This window comes from Ursus arctos, unplaced genomic scaffold (genome assembly GCF_023065955.2).
Source record: "Ursus arctos isolate Adak ecotype North America unplaced genomic scaffold, UrsArc2.0 scaffold_18, whole genome shotgun sequence".
In the NCBI taxonomy this organism is placed as follows: Eukaryota; Metazoa; Chordata; class Mammalia; order Carnivora; family Ursidae; genus Ursus; species Ursus arctos.
Window position 1 is genome coordinate 25709931 of NW_026622852.1, and position 22226 is coordinate 25732156.

Here is a 22226-nt window from a genome sequence, read left to right on the forward strand (position 1 = left end):
CTCAGATTCCCAAGAAAAACCTCAGGAATGATTATCTTGGGAAATCCCTAATACCTTTGTCCCCTTGGGCTCTGGGGGAAACAAACTGTTTAGGGGAAAGTAGTAGACTTTTATACCCTCAGTGTGTAACAAAGCCATTCTAGTTCGTGAGAGATGTATGCATATGTGTGTGTTTTGCTGACCTCTTGTGGCTAGTAAAGGAGCCCTCTCTGGGCCCCAGGACAGAGCACCCAGCTAGGAAAGGGTCATTGAGTCTATTCCACTTACCAATGTTAGAAAGTGTCCGGTGTTATAGAAGCTACTGAATGCCATAAATCAGATAAAAAAGCCCAGAGGCTTACGTGCCTGAGAGTGCAGGGGTACGGCTAGCATTACGTAGCAGGCACTCTGGATCTTTTCTGTGCAAGGATGGGCAGCGCAGGTTATGGTAGGGTTGGTCCAAATCAACCTTGTGGGGTTGGCCACAAACAAGCTTGATGTGGCCTTGCCCCAGCCTGGAACCCAGGGTTCTAACAAGAGTAGGACCAAAGAGAGATGGGGTCAGCCTTCTCCGTCAGATTTATGAAATCCAAATCCTGCCCTAGGTTAGTGTAGTGGTGGGTAGGTGGGGGCTAGTAGGGGCTCTCTTGAACCTGGGAGGTGGAGCTGGGACTTTGGAAAAGAGAAGAATCTAAGAAATCTCCTTGGTATTCTCCTAGACAGTTTATGATACCTGGTTTATCACTTTCTACAACCTGGTCTACACCTCCCTCCCTGTCCTGGGCTTGAGTCTGTTTGACCAGGTAAGACCAGCGGCAAGCCTCTTAGTCAGGGCTAAAGCCCCTGGGCCCTTGAGGAGTATTCCCAAGAGTGGGGAGGACAACAAGAGCTGAGTTCTACAGAGTCAGTTGTAAATGGAATAATTTCTAGAGCAAGAAAGGGAACTCATCACCTATAGAGGTATCATGAGATAAAGTAAAGAATCTTCCTCCACAGAGAATCATCAGTCTTAGAAATTCAAGTTTTCCTGCATCAATTTTACTTTTGAGAGAAACATAGAAATTGTGTTCTATAGTAAATTGAGTGTGTATAAAAGGTAGTGAAAGGAAATAGAGTTATTGGGGCAAAACTAGCTAAAGCAAGGGACTTCAAGAAAGGAGAGACCCATACAGAGATGATAAGATAAGCCAATGCAGGGTGGCCTAGTTGAGAGTCCTGAAGGCCAAGCATGGGAATGTGGGTATGATATTTTGAGTCATAGGGAGTTAGCCTAGGGGATATCATCTGTCCCTGTCAGAAATTTCCTGGGCCTTGGGGATCCTAGTACCATACCTTTCCCTCCTCTTCTATCCCAATCTCTAGTCTTGGGCACAATGAATAGAAAAGAAGCTTCCAAAGAGGAATAAAATAGCTGAAAGAGGACATCATGGGATCATGGTTCCTGGTCTCCATCAGGGTAGGAAGGAAAATTCTCTGCAAGGTAGCTGCTAGCCGCAGAGCAACAAGAGGGATGAGTTGTGTCCTATGAAGCTTCAACTGGCTAATTCTAGGGATCTACAACCTCTCACAAACAAGCCCCAACCCTTGTTATCCAAAGTTTCAGATTTAGGAGATGAAGATGATCCAATGGCATTCACATAGAGAATCCTGTCACCCGAGTTCACCAGTAGCCATGGGAATGGGAAGAGCATCACAGAATCTGGATACCTCCATGTGACTAGCTGGTCCCCATTGGTTTCCCCCTCTCCTTTTGTTGGCTTTTGACACAAAAAAAATATTCAACTAAAGGAACACTTAAAACTGGGGACTCATGTCCCAACTGCCCCTGATCCCAAGCTCCTATCCTCCCTTCCAGCTACCCCCAACACTAATTACCCCCCATCTTGCCTATCCTAACTGCTTCCAGGTCCTTACCACTACCTTGACCTTCTCCTAGCTTTCTTCCACTACCTAGATCCTTGGCTATAATGTAGGACTTCAGGAGGGGTCTGTGGTCACTGCTCTCTTCTCTGGGTCCATTTCTCAAGTAATCCATGAGGAAGATCCTAGGCAGCCTGTCAGCAGACTCAGTGAGGGGAGAAACTTCTACTCTGATGGAGATGGGACCTTCTATAGAGAGACCCTGAGCCTTCCTCACCCTCTGGTACTTCCAGGATGTGAATGAAACATGGAGTCTGTGCTTCCCAGAGCTGTATGATCCAGGCCAGCACAACCTCTATTTCAACAAGAAGGAATTTGTGAAGTGTTTAGTGCATGGGATCTATAGTTCCTTAGTGCTGTTCTTTATCCCTATGGGGACCATTCACAACTCAGTGCGCAGTGATGGGAAAGAGATCTCCGACTACCAGTCCTTCTCGCTGATAGTGCAGACCGCCTTGCTGTGCGTGGTCACAATGCAGGTGTGGCTGGGGGACTGGGGGGGAGCAGGTGGTGGGGAAGAATTGGGTGGGGAGCCTGTCTGGAAGAAAGGGAAAGGAGGAGGGAGGGAAAGTGGGAAGGGATCATCCTCCACTATGGACTGGAGAAGGGAGGTGGCTGATATATCCCAGGTTGTAGAATATTGCACATAAGAGAGTGCTTTTCAGATTGCCCTGGATACAACCTACTGGACGATGATAAGCCACATCTTCACCTGGGGTAGCCTGGGTTTCTACTTTTGCATCTTATTCTTCCTGTACAGTGATGGCTTGTGCCTCATGTTCCCCGATGTCTTCCAATTCCTAGGTAAGGCCATGCCCACCCACCCAGTGTGTGGCAAGGAGGTGGGGGGTAGGGTGGGGAAGTGTGAACCAAGTATATTTGTTTAATAAATGTTCACTGAGCAATTATTACTATGTGCTAGGCTCTGTGGATATAGATAGGAATAAGACATAGTCTCTGCCCCAAAAGGACTCAAAATCTAGCTAGGGAAATATTTTACCCTATTAGATTTTCTAGGATATTTTCAAATTTCCTTATCTAACTTAATCTTTGTAAGCATCCTATGAGGTAGAAAGGGCAAGAATTATTAGCACCATTTTAGAGACTGAAGGTTTTTAAAAATTAAGTTACTCAAATGTAGCTCTCCTGTTTCCCAGTCTAGTATCCTTTCTACTGTGACATACTGCCTTATTGTCTCCCATATTAATTTCCCTACCTTTCATTCCACTTTGGTGGGAACAAAAAACAGAGAGGGTAGATAATAGATGTAGCTGCCTCTCACCTCTCAACAAGCCACTCATCAAGCCACTCATTTTTCACCTTCAAAACCCTGTATCCCATTTTTGTGTCCAGGCCAATGTTCTAGGATTCCTATAACCTACCCCCACTGTCCTGCCCTGCCCAGCCTTTAGAGGGAGATGAAGGCATGTGAATTCACAGTGACTTTGGCTGTGCAAAGGACGTCACTGTAATTTTTTTGCATTTATATTATTAGGAAACTTAATGGGCTCCAAACCAGTAGTTTCCTTCTTTGGAATGGAGAGATATCTAAGTTCTGGCTGACAGTCCCCTTCCTCTAGGTTCTGGTTCAGCCTTCTTCCCCCACCTCATTGTTTACAGGTGTGGCCAGGAACACTCTGAACCTGCCACAGATGTGGCTGATTATTGTCCTCATCGTGGTCCTCTGTACTTTGCCTATGATTGGGTACCAATTTCTCAAACCACTATTCTGGCCTGTCGACGTGGACAAGGTGAGTGGAACAAGGAATCTACCCAGATATAATTTATGGCCCTCTTTGCCTTTGCCTCTGTGGATAAAAACCCTGTCCTCCATGCTCTGGCTATAGATTATGGACAGAATTCATCTTTGCACGAGACGTTCACTGCCACCCCCTACCCGGACCAAACTGAAACATGCAAGCTCTCGACGTTCTGCCTATGCGTTCTCCCACAAACAGGGCTTTGGGGCCCTCATCACTTCTGGCAAAACAATGAAGGACAAGCTATTCATGAGAAACAGCTTTCCTTTTAAAAAGTAGAGGCCCTTACAGAAATCCCAAAGGAATCAGTCATTGCTCTTCCTCCCTTGTATTCACACAACTTAATAAGGATGGATTAGAGCCCAGGGGAAACTAGCATAAACCTGCCTTTCCGCTCTCACTCCAGGGGCTCAGCCTCTTCATCCCCAGAAGGCTGTGCCCAGGTAAGGCAAGGAAAGGTAAAGAAAGAGCCTCGAGATATCTGTCAGAGTTGCAGCGTTTCAAGAAAAAGTGACGTCAGGCCTCCCTTCCACCAACCCTTCCAAGTTTTAATCCAGACAAGCAAATATGGAAGTGGTGAGTGAAGAGGGGCAATGTGGGAAAGAGAAAAAAAAAAAAAAAACCTAAGAATCTTACTTTGGGCCCTGTTTCCCATACCCAGAGCAACTATAAACCTTGCCAGGGCCCCACACAAACATATCCCACCCAGATACCCTTCTCAGGTTTATCTGGGGGATTCAGAGTAAGTCTTTTGCTGGCCCTGGGTCTCAAACGGAGGAGGCAGCTATGAAAAGTTGGTCATAAAAAGCTGAAGGAGAGCTTCTGAACAAAAAACAAAAAAACAAAAAACAAACCAAAAAAACAAAAAAACTTGTTCCTGCCTTGATAAGACAGCTCAAGATTTTGCCTTCTTCCCCTCTCTTTGACCCCTTTGACCCAAGAACTGACACCTTTTCAGGCTTTAGAACTGGGAGAGGGAGACTGTGGAGGATGTTTAAAAATCCTTTCTTGAGGGGTATAAGCCACAATTGATGAATATTTGTCTTCATTCCATAAAATTACCTTGAGAAGAAATTGTATGTACTTGGGAAATTGTTCCTGAGAAGTTTATGGAGTAATAAATTGCTTATTTGGAGTGGAGAGATGTGTATGATCTGTTGGATCCCAGTGACAATAACATCCAAGCAATATCATTGGCCCACAGATCCCTACCCCCTTTCTCTCCTTCTTCAGCTTCATTTCACTTTTCTGCCCTTTATTGCTAAACTCTGTCTTGGCCTCAATGTGACCACATCCCTTAACCATATAGCTTTATCCCCTTTACACACCTTAAATATTGGTTGCCAAAGCTTAGTACTAGGTTCTCTACTTACCTTTCTCAGTATGCTTTTCCTGAGTGACTTCATCCAAATGCATGACTTCGTTTACCAATAGAAAGAAGATTCTAAACTCTCTTAGATCTTTCTTAGAACCAGATCCATTTATTAAACTGATTCTGAAACCCTTCATTTAGTTGAATCCTAGGAAATTCACACTCAATCCACCAACGTGTATTAATCATTTTTCCCCAAAACTTCACCCAGGATGCTCTCACCATCATCCCAGTCACCCAAGGCAGTGATGGAAATCATCCTATACTCTTCCTCTAGTCTGATGTCTAGTAAGTCATCAAGTAATGTAGACTCTGCCTCTTTATTATGTCTTGTTTTCAGTTCCCTCCACTATTACTACTCTTGTTCAGACTTTGATCATCTCTCATCTGAATTACTGCGTAAAATCTCCCAACTCACGTTCCTCATTTTCCCCTATCTAAAGCATCACCAATACTACTTCCAGAGTAGTCTTTATAAATAGCAAACTTGATTATGTTAAACCCCAGCTTTGTACCCTTTAGTGGCTTTCCATGCCTTCTAGATAAAGTTAAAATTTGGACATTTTATTGGGCACTCTCTAGCCTTGTCTTCCACTACCACCACCCCCCCCATCTGTATTCACTCCAGCCATGTCACTTCTGGTCTTTATGTCATCACACATGCTATTCTCATATCCTAAAATGCTTTCCCTCACCCCCCTCTTCATCTAGCAAACTCCTAGGCACCCTTCAAAACTCAGAATAGTTGGAACTAGATAAAGGTGATGGTGCCTGGTTTTCTTCTTTCCTGAACAGCATCACCACCCACTATCTCAAACCAGAAACCTGGAAGTCTTTCTGGACTCCTCCCTTTCCTTCTTTTAATCCAGTCCATTCTTTACCAAGTTACATATACTCTATCATAGAAATGTCTTCAAATATGTCCCTTACTTATTCATCCCCAGTCCTCCTGCTTTCATCATTTCTTGTCTAGATTATGGCAACATCTGCCTCTTTGGTCTCCCTGCCTCTGACTCTTGCTTCTTTCCAATCCTTTATCCATACCACAGAGAATGACCTTTCAAAATACAAATCAAATCATGTCATTTTCCAGTTCAAAATCCTCTTATGACTCATCACAGTTTTCCTCCCTGGGTGCTGCCTACCTCTCTGGCTTTATCACCACTTTCTGCTGTATATGTTCTCATTTCTGCCATAGCAAACTATCTGTAATTCCTCAAAGGTTCCATTGTCTTCAGAAGCCTCTATGCTTTGGCTCTTTGTATTCTCTCAGAATAAACTTCCCTCCTTTGTCTAGTGAATGTCTAACTGCTCTTCACTCTCAGCTTTCATCACTTCCTTTGGGAGCCTTCACTGACACCCAACCTCCTATTCTGAGTTGGGCGCCTCCTCCTGGCACCAGACTACCTTGTATATTTCTCTTATTTTCAGTTTCCAAGATTTGAATGTATTATCACTCACATGCCTATTTTAGCTGTGATTTACTTCTCTGTCTTCTCTACTACACCATGGTGATCTCCTTGAGGACGAGAATTTTGTTTCATTATTGTATTCAGTACTAGCATTTAGATTGTTAATGTATTTCAGTGAATGAGTAAATTAATAAAATCTACTACCTTTCATTTGTCCTAAACTTGCCTCTTACCCTGTCCTTTCAAAACAAATCTTATCCTTTGGTACCTAGTGTTCAGTTATACTTTAGGGGTCTCTTTTATGAAACATGGTTACTCATGGTCTCCCTTATAAGGCATTTGTAAGAAAATAATTTGGACCTATAGTATCCCCCAAAGCTCCTGAACAATCAGCATCCTCTCCTGGTAGTTTATGTGCATCTTGGGGGATATGAGCCTCCATCTCTCCTGAAGATCCAAGACAGCATATGCCACATCCCAAACTGAGGGGCGAGATGACCATGCAAGACTTGGAAAAGGGGAGTGTAAAAAACAAGTATGCAATTTTTAATCACCTCACCGACCTTGAGAAAAGGGCTTCAGACATTGATAAGGGATCTTTGGAGAGAACTGCTAGTGGGCTTTGAGTCCCACCCGCAGTTCAGTTCAAGCTGAGAGGGTTTTAAGGAAATTATTTGGAGAGACTGATGATAAATGTGTTTGGGGATACAGAGAACACATACCTAACTCATATCTGGAAAATCTAAAAAGCAGGAGAACAATTAGCTATCAGTTTTATGACAGAGCTAGAAGAGGTGGCTGTGGTGAGATTGGCCTACACTCCCTTTGTTTTTCAGGACAAAGGGATGCATGAAAACTCCCCATAGACCACGTATGGGCTGTGTAACAGACCTGGTTAGGGTTCCTTTATCCTGTCAGAGAGACCATCTGAAAAGTTGAGATCTCAGCAAAAGGAAACAATAGATCTGCTGTCAAATGCTTAGAAATTTCTGATTAGATAAAAAGTTGCCTGAGAGTGGGATTGACTGCCTGTAAAGAGGCATGAGGTAAATTTTCTAGATCTTTATTTTAGAAGTGTTTACATGGGTGTATATATTTGTCAAAACTCATCAAACTGTACACTTAATATCTGTGAATTTTATTGTATGTAAATTATACTTCAATAAAGTTGGGTTTTTTTAATTCTTAGAGATTTTTTTTTTTAAGATTCATGTATTTATTTTAGAGAGGGAGAGAGTATGCATGCAAGCACGGGGATGGGCAGAGGGAGAGAAGCAGACTACCCTCCCTGAGCGTGGAGCCCAGTGATCCCGTGATCCTGAGATCATGATCTGAGCAGAAACCAACACTGTGACACTCAACCAACTGAGCCACCCAGGCACCCCTAATTCTTAGAGATTTCTAAAGGATTCATAAGTGACCAACTAGACTGAGTACACCCACATTAAAGTAACTAGGTATAGGAGAAATATCTCCACCAATAGAGAGGGAATCTCTGAAGAACCTACAAAAGGGCTCCTTGAGAAAGAGTCAGTTTTAGATACCTGCCAAGCACTAAAACTAGTTTGTGGTAGCATTAGTCAAGGCAAAAACCTTCCTCATCTCTTCCCCCTCCACCCTGCTCAAACTCTGAAGAAAGAAGATTAGCAAGTGGGGAAAGGGAGAAACGATAGACATCTACTAAGCCTCACCCCCTTTTCCCACTAAACATGGGCACCTATAGTAGGGCCAAGCACAGAGATAGGAAAAACCATAATTTTAAAATTTGAAGTTTAAAAAACTATTTCATTGTGTGGACATTTTAATTATTAAAGTAAAACAAATTGGTAAGTACTGGTTGTTGCCTAAAAATGACTAGAAAATTCATGAAATATGCAGTCTCATGGAGTGGGTTTCAAGAGTGGAAGACAAAATAAAATGGTTTTATAGTCATCCCATCCCACAAATCCCATCTTACAAGGTTCCAGTTTCTCTCTCTCCCTCTCCCACTCTCCACCACATTCATCCATCCATACAATAAATACTTACTGAGCGTCACCATGGTCTGGGCATTGTTGTAGATGTGGAGATAGTGAAAGCCAAAAATCCAAAAGGTTTCTACTATCATGCATCTTACATTCTAGTAGGAGAGACAGTAACAAGATCATTCAGATAATAAGTGCTATGAAGATACTTTAACAGTGAGGGACTGTGAAGAGGGAGGGGGAGCTACTTTATAGTTAATAGAAAAGCCCTTTCTGTGAGGAAAGTAGCATGTGAAATGAGACCTAAATGACTAGAAGGCTCTAGGCTTGCAAAAACCTGATGGAAAGGCCTTGTAGGCAGAGTAAATAGCTAGTTAAAAGTCCCTAAGGTAGGAGCAAGCTTTGTGTGTATGAAAATGAAGCCAGTGTAGACAAAGCATGGTGAGCAAAGAGAAGGGCATTTAGATAGATATGATGGGAAACAGCAGAGGGCTTTAAAGCCAGTTTGAAAATTGCTCAGGCTGATCTATGGACAATAGGGGTGCAAAAGTGACATCAGGAAGACTAGGAGGCAATTACAGTTGTCTAGGCATGGCATGGTGGTGTCTTGGACTGGGATAGAAACAGAGGAGAAATAAGTGGATGAATAGAGAATATGTCTTGAAGGTAGAATCAAAGGACTTCATGGCTTGGCTACCAAAGATGCAAACACTGGTTTTTCAAATGATCCTATGGATTACTCAGTGGCTTCTTCTCTGATATTAAGGGTACTAAATTCATAGATTACTGAATTCCCACACAGCTCCTGACGAAGGGGTGAATTTAGGTGGTCATGTTTGGTGCCAGTTGACTCCACTACCTTTAGACACAATTGGCCAAGAGTGAATATATAACTCACTATAGCTTCTGTCTCTCTAGAAATTAGAGTTAGAACTCTAAGAAACTAAGTCAGTGATGAGCACAGTAGCTGAAAGGTCACATAGTTTCAGGAAGTGGGGCCTCTGTTTTAAGTCCTATCGATTCTATATCCTAAATCTTTCTCCTCTTTTCTAACTCCTCAGCCACTGCTCTAATTTAGAGCTTCTCGCTTCTAATCATAATTACCACAGAGTCTCCTAACTGGTCTCTTTACCTTCCTCTATTTCAATATCCATGATCCTACTAGAGTGAGATTTCTAAAGTGCAAATCTGAGTACTGGTAATAATGCAAAATGTTTCTGCCCATGACAATGCAAATGATTCCTGTTCCTGATTATGCAAATTAATTTTGTCTGGTAGGAAATATACATTTATGAAAGTCAAATCCTCATCTGAACCAGTTTTAGTATCTTACTGGCTCCCTCACTAATTAGTGAGTTTTAATATGAGTTTATTTTATGTTTGTATAAGACTCATGATTTTATCTTTTTAAAAATTCCTTACCACAAATAACAGGAAGTAACCTATGTTTGCTGAAGATAAAAATGAGACTATATGAAAGGATAGAAAGATGTGCCGTGAACCCAAGGCAGGAATCAAGCTAAACCTCAGAAGAGGAACCCACCCAAGAACCTCAGGAGTAGTCTGTGTCTAGACTTGGCTCCTCTCTTTGCAACAGATTGGTCCTTCTCAGCAAACTGGTTTTCTTTGCTACTTAGGCCATTTGGCAAGTAAAAGATGGTCACAGCTCTCAAATTTCCATTGTAAGTCCGGCCATGAGTAAGGGTGTAGTTCTCCCCCATTTCCAAATTTTTAGGGAAGGGATTCTAATTGGCCTAGTTTGAGTTAAGTCCCTACTCTGGACCACTTAACTGTACAAACATACAGCTTTTCATTAGTCTCCCTACTGGTAGTCCTAGACCTCTCCACTTCACCCCCAGAATTTATTTATTTTTTTTAAGATTTTACTTATTTATCTGACAGAGAGAGAGACAGCCAGCGAGAGAGGGAACACAGCAGGGGGAGTGGGAGAGGAAGAAGCAGGCTCCCAGCGGAGGAGCCTGATGCACGGCTCCATCCCAGAATGCCAGGATCACACCCTGAGCCAAAGGCAGACGACACTTAACGACTGAGCCACCCAGGCGCCCCCCAGAATTTATTTCTAAAATTCAAATGTGATTTGTCATTCCTCCCACCGCATAAAGCTCTTCAATGTCTCTCCACTGCTTACAGGATGAGCTCCAACTCTTCGGTATATCATAGGAGGCTCTTCATCACATGCCTGACCATCTCTGCTGTGCTCGCTCCATTATACCCTACACTTCAATCATATCAGTTATTTTACCCGTCTGCTCTTTTGCACGTGCTGATTCCCCCAAACCCTTTATCTCCCACTCATTCTTCAAAACTCAGCTCACACCACTTCTGTGAAGCCCGAAGATGCATTCACAGTATGACATTTATCTGCTCCCTTGACTTTTGATGAGGGAATGGAAGGCAAGCTGAAGACAAAGCAGAAGCTAACACCCTGCAACCCCCCCCCCCTTTGGGATGTATGTGACATTCCTCAGGCACTCCTGGCTGCCCTAAAGGACAAAGAAACAGTTAACCTATAGATACCACATTCTTGCAAGACTTGAGTCTCCCTCAGTTTACAAATGTCTTAGCAGTTTACAAGAACAAAGCAATCAGTAACCTAACTTCCATAAGGGAATGTATGCAGTTAAATTTCCTTACTACCTACAGCCCATTGACAAGTCCTTGAAACAGGCATGGTGACATTCCTCTAGGAATTTAGCAGCCTCGATGTTAATACTTTGCTAAGGGCAAAAGGCAGTCCTAGCCTGACCCCCTCCCCTCCACCAAGATCCTGTAAGTCTAGTTTAACGTATAAAAATTCCTTTGGAAACTTCTTTATCTCTAACCACGCCCCCTCCAAGATACATATTTGCAATCATCCCCCAAGCATATGGCCCACTGATATACATCTGAAGGGTCTCATGACTAAGGTTTTATTAGATGGTAATAAATAACCTTTTCCCAACAGTAGCTAGCCCCCTCAAGGTCCTGGAAACCTTGCTTCTAAAATTCCTTAGAGACTTACGCTATCCCTAACCCCCTCCCAACTTGAGGGTATATAATAAGCCATTCCTCACAACTCCGGGGCAGCAGCTCTTTCTGCCCATGGGTCCTGTCCCTGTGCTTTAATAAACCACCATTTTGCACCAAAGATATCTCAAGAATTCTTTCTCAGTCATCAGTTCCAAACTCAACCCCACTGAACCTCACCTTATTCTACAACCTCATCACTTTGACCTAACAACTTTGTGAATGGTAGGGTCTCAGTCTCTAACTCTTTCAGGGGGTATGGAAACCAGTGAACTTCTAAAAACTATTTGCTGAATGACTGCCTGCCCTCTCCCCACTTTGCGTGGAAGATGGAGACAGGATTCCCAATGTCCCATATACATCCCGCCTGCCATGAGAAGAAGAGCATGAGTTCTCTTAAAGAAAAAATTTTTTGTGATACTTGTTAAAGATGGTAGAGTAAACCTTAAGGGGCATTACAATAGGTATGGGACCCATTGCAATGGGGTCTTGTAGTGGGGGAGAGATTGAGTTCAACTCAAACACCAAAAAGGACAGTGGGGACTGATGGGGTTTTGGAACATAGGTGAGGTTCGGTGGTGTGAGGTCCAGAGCCAACAACCAAAAAAGAATTCTTGAGACCTCTTCAGTGCAAAATGGTGGGTAGGAAAGCATGGGGACAGGACCCGTGGGCAGCAAGAGCTGCTGCCCTGGGGTCTTGAGAAGTGGCTGATTATATACTCGGGAGCTGGGGGATGTAAGGAAAAGGGAGGTTTCAAAAGAACTTTCATCTGCTAAAGAGGACTGACCTACAAGATGCCTACCTACAAGATACCAAAGGTCTTGCCATTGTCAAGTTAGGGTTGTTTTCCCCTCTAGCAAGGTATTAACATTCAGTTGGGAGATCACTGGAAGAATGTCACACATGTAAGGGACAGGCGAGGCTAGGTAGGGAGAGATAGATAGGGGGCTTTGCGATCAGGCTCATAGAAATCCCCAAAATGTGGAGGTGTAGGGAAACCAGAGATAAGGGAACAAACCGGACCACCCTGACCTAGGGGTGTGGGGTGGGTGTCTTTTTTTATGATAATCATCTGTGACCAACAAAGAATAACCAGACCCTAAAAAGGAAGTAAGCCATTGAAGGTGTTATCACTAGTCCTGCTCAAAGGTGTTATCAGTAGAAATGTTAAAAGAATTTAAGAGCCCTGGTTAGCATTCTATAAAAGACCAACCCTAAAGGCCCTCATTGGCAACCCTGTTAGGAACCTTCTCGGGTCTTGAGAGCTTTTTCTGTAACTTCACTTAAACTTCTATCGATTTCCTCACTCTCCCTCGTCCTCGAGATTCATTCTTCGACTCCAAGAGACAAGAACCTAGCTCTCCCGCTTCACCAGCATGGTTGGGTGAGGGCTCTCTTCTAGCAGCAGACTTCCCCTTGTAACCTCACCTGGAGGATTTGACTAGGGACCTCTGAGAGATCTTTTCTTTAGCACTAATCCAATTCATGTGGGCTCCAGCCTCAAGAGGCAATCACTTCTCAAAGTCCTCACCCACCTCCCAATACCATAGTCTTTGGGGGTATTTCAGTGTGTGAATTTGAGAGACGCAAACATTCAGACCACAGATAGCAATTGCTTTAAGGGCCTCAGCCGAATTGCTAAAGGCAGGCCAGGGTGGAAGATATGGAGAGTGGTCAGATACCAAAGATGGGGGATTCTCACAAAAGGGCCTTAGGATTCTTGCTCAAACTGGATTCTACAGGGAAGCCCAAGGTCAGGCCTAGTTAGCAGAGAACTCAGAGGAGCCTGATTAAAGTTTTGGTCAAAAAAGAGACTCTTCGTCAGCTCCAGGTTTTACCAGAGCTTCTTAACCCTGGCGATGCATGGAGTACTTCTAAAAATATCAAAGCCTGGGCACCACCCAACGACCACTACACTCCCATTCCGGAGATCCTGATTCAGGCCGTCTCTGCTGAGGTCAAGCCTTGGTTTTGTTGCTCTGGTAGAGTTTCTGTTTTCCCTAAGAGGTTCTGCTGGGGTGTCAGGTTGAGAATTGCTGCTTTAGGAGAAGGTGGGCGCGCAAATACACGTATCCCTGAAGCTATTAGGCCCGCACCCGCGGTCCCCTGGGTTCCCGGGCACCCGAGCCGCGCTTGCGGCGCACCACCCCGAAGGGGCGGGGCAGGGGCCGCAGAAGGCGGGGCCGCGGCCGAAGCCTCGCCGCTCCCCTCGCGGGAAAGCACTGCGCGTGACTCGCTGCTCCCATCGCAGCGAGAAGCGGGGGAGGTGGGCAAGCACCGCCGGCCCAGAGGACCGAACCAACGCGCCGTCCGGAGGGGCGGTAGGAGGGCAACCCAGATTGGACCATCGGCGCCGCGGCTGCAGGGGGAACCGGACATTACCAACCCGGCCGGAGAGGAGGGGGGGCGCCGGCCTGTCCCAGCTGCAACGCGACCCCAGGAGGGTGCGAGACACCGCCAGCCCCGCCGCCGCTGCCAGCACCCTCGCCGCCGGCACCGTAGGATCACGCTGAGGCGAGAAACGAGGTAGGGACGCCTCTCGGGTTGGCGAGGTCCGGAAGACCCATTGCCCTCACGTTCCAAATGATCCCTTAGGAGAAAGCCCTCCGTGCCCCCGCCATTCCCCTCAGCCCTGTCCGTGGCCGGTCATCCCCACCCTCGCCGCCCGCTCCCACCCTCTGGACCGACCTCATCCTGTCCTCCTCCTGACCCTTCGACTCTACCATCCGCTGAACCCTCAAGCACCAAGGACCAAACATCCCTTTGGGCGTCACCTCAGATCCACCCCAACCGTCTCCTCAAACTGTCCCTTCGGTGACACCCCTCAGCTGACTCGCTCCCAGCTGTCATCGTTGTACCCACATCTCGTGTGCCGGCCCTGGGGAGGCAGTCGCCGAGCACGCAGCCCCGGGACTGTGGCGGGGGCCTCCGCACAGCCAGTCCCTCGGAGCCCTCCGCCCCTTTGGCCCCTGGTTCCTAAGTCAGTGTCTACCTGAGCCAGGACAGGATCTTTCTGTCACTCTCACCTGAGGAGAACGTTTGGCCTGACATTTTGCCAGTCCCCCCGCCGCTGCACTTACCTGCTGGGAAGGGCATGGTGATCTGTGCCCAGGTCTGGCTTGGGACTGCCAAGCTAGCCCAGCAGACACCAGGGGACTGTTCTGGAGGCAAAGACCATACACTATTCATTTGTATCCTCAGCGCCCAAGCACAGTCAGTGCCTGACACATGTTTGCACCCAGTAAATATTTCATGGGTGGGTAAATGAATGAATGAGCCCAATGTAGAAGGTGTGAGGCAGAGGGCTTTGGTGGGAAAGGTGTCTCTAGTTACATGAAGGGGGGAAAAAAGGAAGAGTATGGGGGGCGTTACTTGTGATGCTCATGCAGGGAGCCTAAAACTTAATATATTCAGTCTTTCAATTCATGCATCTAATTTCATTCAGGTAGGACCTTCCATGTATCAGCTGTTTTGCGCTAATCTTCTGTTTACAAAAAAAAAAAAAAAAGTCAGGGCTGGCTGCTGCAGAAATTCTTATTGGTAAGTGCTTTAGAGGCTGCCCAGATAATCTTGAAAGAGCTTTGCCCAAGTGACCTGCTCCTCTTGCCCTAGAGACTAACTACCCCCTCTGGGGAAGAATTCTGGAGGTCAGCCACAGCCTTCAAAGCTGACTCAGTGTAGCCAGTCAGCTGGTGTCTCAGGGCAGGTTGAGGAATGAAAGTCCTCACTGATTTTACCCTTTAGCTCCTGGATACCCCCACCAATGGCCCTCAGAGACTGGAGTGGTAGACGTCCCAGGGAGGCCTAGTGTGATAGATATCAAAGATTCCTAAGTACTACTGTAGTATGATCAGGCCATATTGGGCCATTTATATCTCAGTACACCAGAGTCAGACAGGGATTACCACTATGTGAACAGTGTCAGTAATAAATGAGAATGTGAGCCTTTTAAAGATGGCATTCTCAAAGAACAGCCTGAAACCTGTTTGTGTTGATTCTTAGGAGGATAACCTGAACAGATTCAGATTCCTGAAGGTGACACAGGGTTCAGAGACCTCAGTTTTGGCCCAGGTTCTGTGGGGAAGTAGATGATTCTGTAGAGTGATGAAACAATGGCTGGGAAGCTGTAGGAGTTGATAAGCTGAGTAGTAGTTGCTTGACCAGTCGTGACATTATTGTAACTGGGGCTCAAAGTATTAGTAAGTACAAATAGTGATTGGAGTTCCTTAGGAGGCAGTGGTATGGCTTTGGGGAAGGAGAAGATCCCACTACTATCCCTGTATTCTGTTACCTGTGCCCCTCCTGCTATAAGTACCATACTTAACACCTTTGTTTCTCTTCCACTTTGAGTTAGGTCAAAATTTTATTTCCTCTGACTTTTAAGCGTTGAAAGTCCCTTTTCCAAGCCAGGAAGTTGAGTATGTTCTCACCCATTTCTAGCTTTGATTTGTCCTTCTTCACTTTTTCTCCCCGCCCCCCCCCCCCCCCCCCCCGCCCTCTGATCTGTCTTTATAGAGTAAATCTTGGATAATAGAAACCCAAAGCACGGAGGGGCTCCTGAGTGGAGTCCACACGGGCACTGCATGTGGAGACCAATACTTTTTTTTTGGTGGGGGAAGTGGAACCAGTTTTTAAGGAGCTTTTTTACTTTTTCCTGTCTAGACTCCCTATCAAGTAAGACCTCAGTAAGCCCAGAACACTCTGGATTATTTGATTTATTTTCTCTTCAACTTCCAGAACTTCAGAGTGTTGCCAGATAAAATACAAAATGCCAAGTTAAATTTGAATTTCAGATAAACAGCAAGGTGTCTGTATTTTTGTTTGCTAAATCTGGCAACCCTAGTTCATGGGAAGGCTTATGCGTTCTAATTTTCTCTCTGCAAACTTAGGACAATAACTCACCCTTCTCTTCTGTTACTCATACACAATGACTGAGCACCCTATTAAAAGTCAGTTGACTGGGATGGCTCATGACACATTAGGGTAAGGGCAAGCTCTGTAGAGATTGTCTGATTGATCAGTGTTTGGGTTACCCAGAAAACACCCACTCAGACACTGGCATATAATAGTATAGTACCTGTCAAATGAGTCTGTCATGCAAAAGAGCATATTATTTTGAGTGGCCAGAGATCAGCATGGCTCTGAGAGAGATGGTCAGGAGTGGGGATGAGAGTGGGATGGGGTACACTTCTAACAAAAAAGTCTAATTCATAGCAGAGCTTCCCATACCACATTAACTTTTTTTTTTAATTGTGTTAACATGTATATAACATAAAATCTACCATTTTAACCATTCCTTTTTTTTTTTTTTTTTTTTTTTTTGTCAGCACAAGCAGGGGGAGTGGTAGGCAGAGGGAGAAGCAGGCTCCCCACTGAACAAAGAGCCAATGCGGGACTGGATCCCAGGACCGGATCCCAGGACCATGGAATCATTACCTGAGCCGAAGGCAGACGCCCAACCAACTGAGCCACCTAGGCGCCCCTTAACCATTCTTTCTTTAATCATTTCTCCATCATAATAACTATACTTTTGAATTCCCATCCCCTATTCCCCCCATCTCCTCACCCACTTCCCCTGTGGTAACCATCAGTTTGTTCTCTGTAGTTAAGAGTCTGGGGGCTCCTGGGTGGCTCAGTCATTAAGCGTCCAACTCATGATTTGAGCTCAGGTCATGATCTCAGGGTTATGAGATTGAGCCCTATGTCAGGTCCCATGCTGAGCGTGGAGTCTGCTTAAGATTCTCTCTCTCTCCCCCTCCCCCTCTCCCCTTCTAAAAAAAAAGTCTCTTTCTTGGTTTTTCTTTCTTTTTTCCCTTTGCTCATTTGTTTCATTTCTTAACTTCCACATATGATTGAGATCATATTGTATTTGTCTTTCTCTGACTTACTTTGCTTAGCATTATACTCTCTAGCTCTATCCATGTTGTTTCAACTGACAAGGTTTCATTCTTTTTTATGACTGAATAATATCCTGTTATATATATTCTGTAATGTGTGTATAAATATATACACATACCACGTCTTCTTTGTCCATTCATCTATGTATGGACGCTTAGGCTGCTTGCATAGTTTGGCTCCTGTAAATAATGCCACGATAAACATAAGAATGCATGTATCCCACCAAATTAGTGTTTTTGTATTTTTTGGGTAAATATCCAGTTGTACAATTACTGGATCATAGAGTAGTTCTATTTTTAATTTTTTGAGGAAATTCCATACTGTTTTCCATAGTGGCTGCACCAGTTTGCATTCCCACCAGCAGTGCAAGAGTGTTCCTTTTTCTCCTCGTCAACACTTGTTGTTTCTTGTGTTTTGATTTTAGCCATCCTGACAGGTGCAAGGCGATATGTCATTGTGGTTTTGGTTTGCATTTCCCTGATGATGAGTGATATTCAGCATCTTTTCACGTGTCTTTTGGGCATCTGTATATCTTCTTCGGAGAGATTGTAACCATTCTGAAGTGTACAGTTCAGTGACATTAAGTATATTCACATTATTATCCAACTATCACCACCATCCATCTACAAAACTTTTTCATCTTCTCAGAGTGAAACTCCATACCCACTAAGCAATAACTCTCATTCCCTCTTCCCCAGAGCCCCTGGGAACTACCATTTTGCTTGCTTTTTCTATGAACTTGACTACTCTGGATTACTCTATGAATTTGACTACTCTTAAGTTAAATCATATTATCTGTGACTGGTTTATTTCATCTAACATAATGTCTTCAGGGTTCATCCACTTTGCAACTTGTATCTGAATTTCCTTTTTAAGTCTGAATAGTAGTCATTAATAGATGTACCACATTCTGTTTTATTCATTCATTTGTTAATCGACACTTGGGTTGCTTCCACTTTTTGCTATTGTGAATAATTCTGCTGTGAACATGAGTGTACAAATATCTGTTTGAGTTCCTGCTTGTAATTCTTTCTGGTATATACCCAGAAATGGAATTGCTGGATTATATGGTAACTTTATGTTTACTTTTTTAAGGAACCAGCAGACTGTTTTCCACAGGCTGTACCATTTTACCTTCCCACCAGCAATATAGTGTTTCAGTTCTTCCACATCCTTGCCAACACTTGTTATTTTCTGTTTTTTTGTTTTGCTTTTAATAACAGTCAGATGAACGGATGTGAAGTGGTATCTCGTTGTGGTTTTGATTTGCATTTCTTTAATGGCTAGTGATGCTGAGCATCTTTTCATGGGCTTATTGGCTATTTTTATATTTAGAGAAATGTCTAAATCTTTTGCCCATATTTTTTTTTAAACTCACTCTTCAAAAAAAAATTTTTTTAGGATTTTATTTATTCATTTGAGAGAGAGAGAGAGCACAAGCAGGGGGAGAGGCAGAGAGAGAGGGAGAAGCAGACTTCCTGCTGAGCTGGGAGCCTGGCTTGGGGTTTGATCCCAGGACCTGGAGGATCATGACATGAGCTGAGGGCAGACACTTAACCGTCTGAGCCACCCAAGTGCCCCCATCTTTGCCCATTTTTTGATTGGGTTATATGTCTTTTTATTACTGAGTTATATGAGTTCTTTATATATTCTGGATAGAAGTCCCTGATCAGATATATGATATACAAATATATTCTCCCATTCTGTGGGTTGCCTTTTCACTCTGTTGATTGTCCTTTGATGCACAAAAGTTTTAAATTTTGGTGAAATCCTGTTTGTCTGTTTTTTCTTTTGTTGCCTGTGGTTTTGGTGCAATATACAAGAAATCATTGCCAAATTCAGTGGCACAAAGTTTTCCCCCTATGTTTTTTTCTAGTTTTATGTCTATGGTTAAGTCTTTGATCCATTTTGAGTTAACTTTTGTATATAGTATAAGACAAAAGCCCGACTTTATTCTTTTGTATGTGGATATCAATTTTCCCAACACTGTTTATTGAAAAGACTGTCCTTTCCCCCATTGAATACGTTTAGCACTCTTGTCAAGTATCATTTGACCAGATATGCCAGAGTTTATTTCTGGGCTCTCTGTTCTATTCCATGGGTCTGTATGACTGTATTTATGCCAATACCACACTCTTTTGATTACTGTAGCTTTGTAGTAAGTTTTGAAATTAGGAAATGGGAGCCTTCCAACTTTATTCTTCTGTTTCAAGATTTTTTTGCTATTCAGGATTCCTTGAGATTACATATGAATTTTAGGATGGATTTTTCTATTTCTGCAAAAAAATATTGTTAGGATTTTTTAAATGATTGCATTGAATCTTCAAATTGCTTTGGGTAGTATTGACATTTTTTTAATTAATGTGGAAAGAACACTTAACAATATATTGTTGACTATAGGTACATTGTTGTACAACAGATCTCTAGAGCTTATTCATCTTGCTTGACTGAAACTTTATACCCGTTGAACAACAACTCCCCATTTCCCTCTCCTCCAACCCCTGGCAACCACCAATTCACTCTTCGACTCATTAATTTGACTATGTAGATACCTCATATAAGTGACATCAGATAATGTTTTTCTTTCTATGCTTAGCTTATTTCACTTAGCATAATGTCTATTTATGCTGTCACATATTGCAGGTTTTGACATCTTAACTGTATTAAGTCTTACAATCCATGAACACAGGGTATCTTTCCATTTATTTGTGTTTTCTTCCATTTCTTTCATTTCTTCCTGCAGTGTCCAAGTCTTTCACCTCTTTGGTTAAGCTTATTCCTAAGTATTTTATTCTATTTGATGTTACTGTAAATGAAATTGTTTTCTTAATTTCCTTTTCATATTTTTCTTTGCTGGTGTATAGAAACAACAGATTTTTATGTGTTGATTTTGTGTCTGCAGCTCTGCCAGATTAATTTATTAGTTCTAACAGTTTTGTGGGGAATCTTCAGGGTTTTTTACTAGTAAGAACAGGTCATCTGCAAACAGAGACTCAGATGTCTTTTATTTCTTTTTCTTGCCTATTGACTAGAAAAGGGTTTGATAATTTGGTATGCAAGTCCTTAACAAACACTGAGAACAAAACTGTATTTTAGCCTAGTATATTAATTAGTGTTTGTAGTGAATCATTAAGAAAAAGTTTAAAAAAAGAAAAAGTTAAATTATAACCTATATACTATATGTAAAACAAAGTATATAAGTAAAAGTGTACTTTTTTTTTAAAGGATTTTATTTATTTATTTATTTATTTGAGAGAACAAGAGAGCAGGAGCTGGGGAAGGAGCAGAGGGAGAGGGATAAGCAGACTCTGCTGAGCACAGAGCCCGACATAGGGCTCCATCCATGACCCTGTGATGATGACTTGAACCAAAATCAAGAGTCAGGCACTTAACCAACTGACCTACTCAGATGCCCCAGTAAAAGTGTACTTTTAAAGGAATTTTACCAAAATACCTAAAATTTTTTAAAAATTAATTTGATACTTCAAGAAGAAATCCTCTGTCCTCTAGAATTTCTTGATTTAATAGGACAGTCTTTTATCTCCTCCAGGAAGATAAGACTTTGAGCCTTGAAATATCTGCTGTGTTTTTGGTTTGTGTGAGGTCCAATAGTCAAAGACAGTGGATTGATAACTGGGTAGAGAGAAAAACAGGGCCAGCCAACTTCTGGCTAGACTTTAGTTATCTTAGGATCCAAAGTCTATACTTAACTTGCTTATCTTAGTATTCTAAAATCTATATTTAACTTGTTTATCTGTTTTTATACTTTTGTACTTTCTTTTCTTGTACAACTCTTTTTAAAAAAGAAAATGTAGCCTTATATTTAGTGTACTCAGGGAGAAATGGAAAGTTATTTTTATCCATGCTCAGGTAAAGAAAAAAGGAGAGCACAGTATTCCTGAAGTCAAAATAGATAGGGTTCAGGTGACCCTAAGGAAAAAAGCAAAAACTCAAGAGAAGAAAGTCAGGGACCTACTGCTGATCCCATTCATCATGGAGTTCTCTTAAAAAATATTATTTCCTGGGGCGCCTGGGTGGCTCAGCCGTTAAAGCGTCTGCCTTCGGCTCAGGGCGTGATCCCGGAGTTCTGGGATCGAGCCCCACATCAGGCTCCTCGGCTGGGAGTCTGCTTCTTCCTCTCCCACTCCCCCTGCTTGTGTTCCCTCTTCACTGGCTGTCTCTCTCTCTGCCAAAATAAATAAATAAAATCTTTTAAAAAATATATTATTTCCTTGTTTTTTAAAGTGTTGTATTTATTTACGAATACAGTCAAGTTTTAGGGGCGCCTGGGTGGCTCGGTTGGTTAAGCGTCTGCCTTTGGCTGAGGTCATGATTTCAGGGTCCTGGGATCAAGCCCCGCTTCAGGCTCCCTGCTCCATAGGGAGCCTGCTTCTCCCTCTCCCTCTGCCTCTCCCCACTTCTTGTGTGCACTCTCTCTCTCTCAAATAAGTAAATAATCTTAAAAAAAAAGAAAAAAAGGATACAGCTGAGCTTTTTTAATCCAGACCAACCTATTCTCTCAGAGTTCAGCATAGCTAGTTTTTCTGTAACGCTAATAATTTCCTTTCAATATCCCCCAAAGCATAATGATTTAAACTTTTCTGTATCACTTATATATTACTATATAACAAACCACCCCAAAACTTAGTGGCTTAAAACAATGATTGATTATGTCTCACAATTTTGTGAGTTGGCTAATGGGTTTTTTGCAGTTCCAAAAGAGGAGTTCTAGAAATACTTTGATATATATATATATATATTTTTTTTTAATTTTTATTTTAAATGGGCTCCACACCCAACATGGGGCATGAACTCAAGACCCTGAGATCAAGAGTCACATGCTCCACTGACTGAGCCAGCCAGGTGCCCCCAACTTTTTTTTAAAACATACAT

General features: G+C 43.1%; 2 protein-coding genes across 3 annotated transcripts in view; both read left to right on the forward strand.

Annotated features, from left to right (window-relative positions):
* LOC113260484 (phospholipid-transporting ATPase FetA-like) overlaps nucleotides 1-7622 on the forward strand; it is a 112457-nt gene extending 104835 nt beyond the window's left edge. Inside the window, exons 26-30 of the mRNA XM_026506298.4 lie at nucleotides 699-782; nucleotides 2133-2378; nucleotides 2565-2703; nucleotides 3520-3650; nucleotides 3747-7622. Coding sequence (XP_026362083.3) covers nucleotides 699-782; nucleotides 2133-2378; nucleotides 2565-2703; nucleotides 3520-3650; nucleotides 3747-3938 — 792 coding nt within the window. The 3' untranslated portion in view covers nucleotides 3939-7622. The remainder of the gene's footprint in view (nucleotides 1-698; nucleotides 783-2132; nucleotides 2379-2564; nucleotides 2704-3519; nucleotides 3651-3746) is intronic.
* Nucleotides 7623-10273: 2651 nt separating this feature from the next.
* RUSC2 (RUN and SH3 domain containing 2) overlaps nucleotides 10274-22226 on the forward strand; it is a 71671-nt gene continuing 59718 nt past the window's right edge. For both annotated transcript variants that reach the window (XM_026506286.4, XM_048223301.2), the window contains exon 1: nucleotides 10274-13961. The gene's annotated coding sequence lies outside the window, so the exon portion shown is untranslated. The remainder of the gene's footprint in view (nucleotides 13962-22226) is intronic.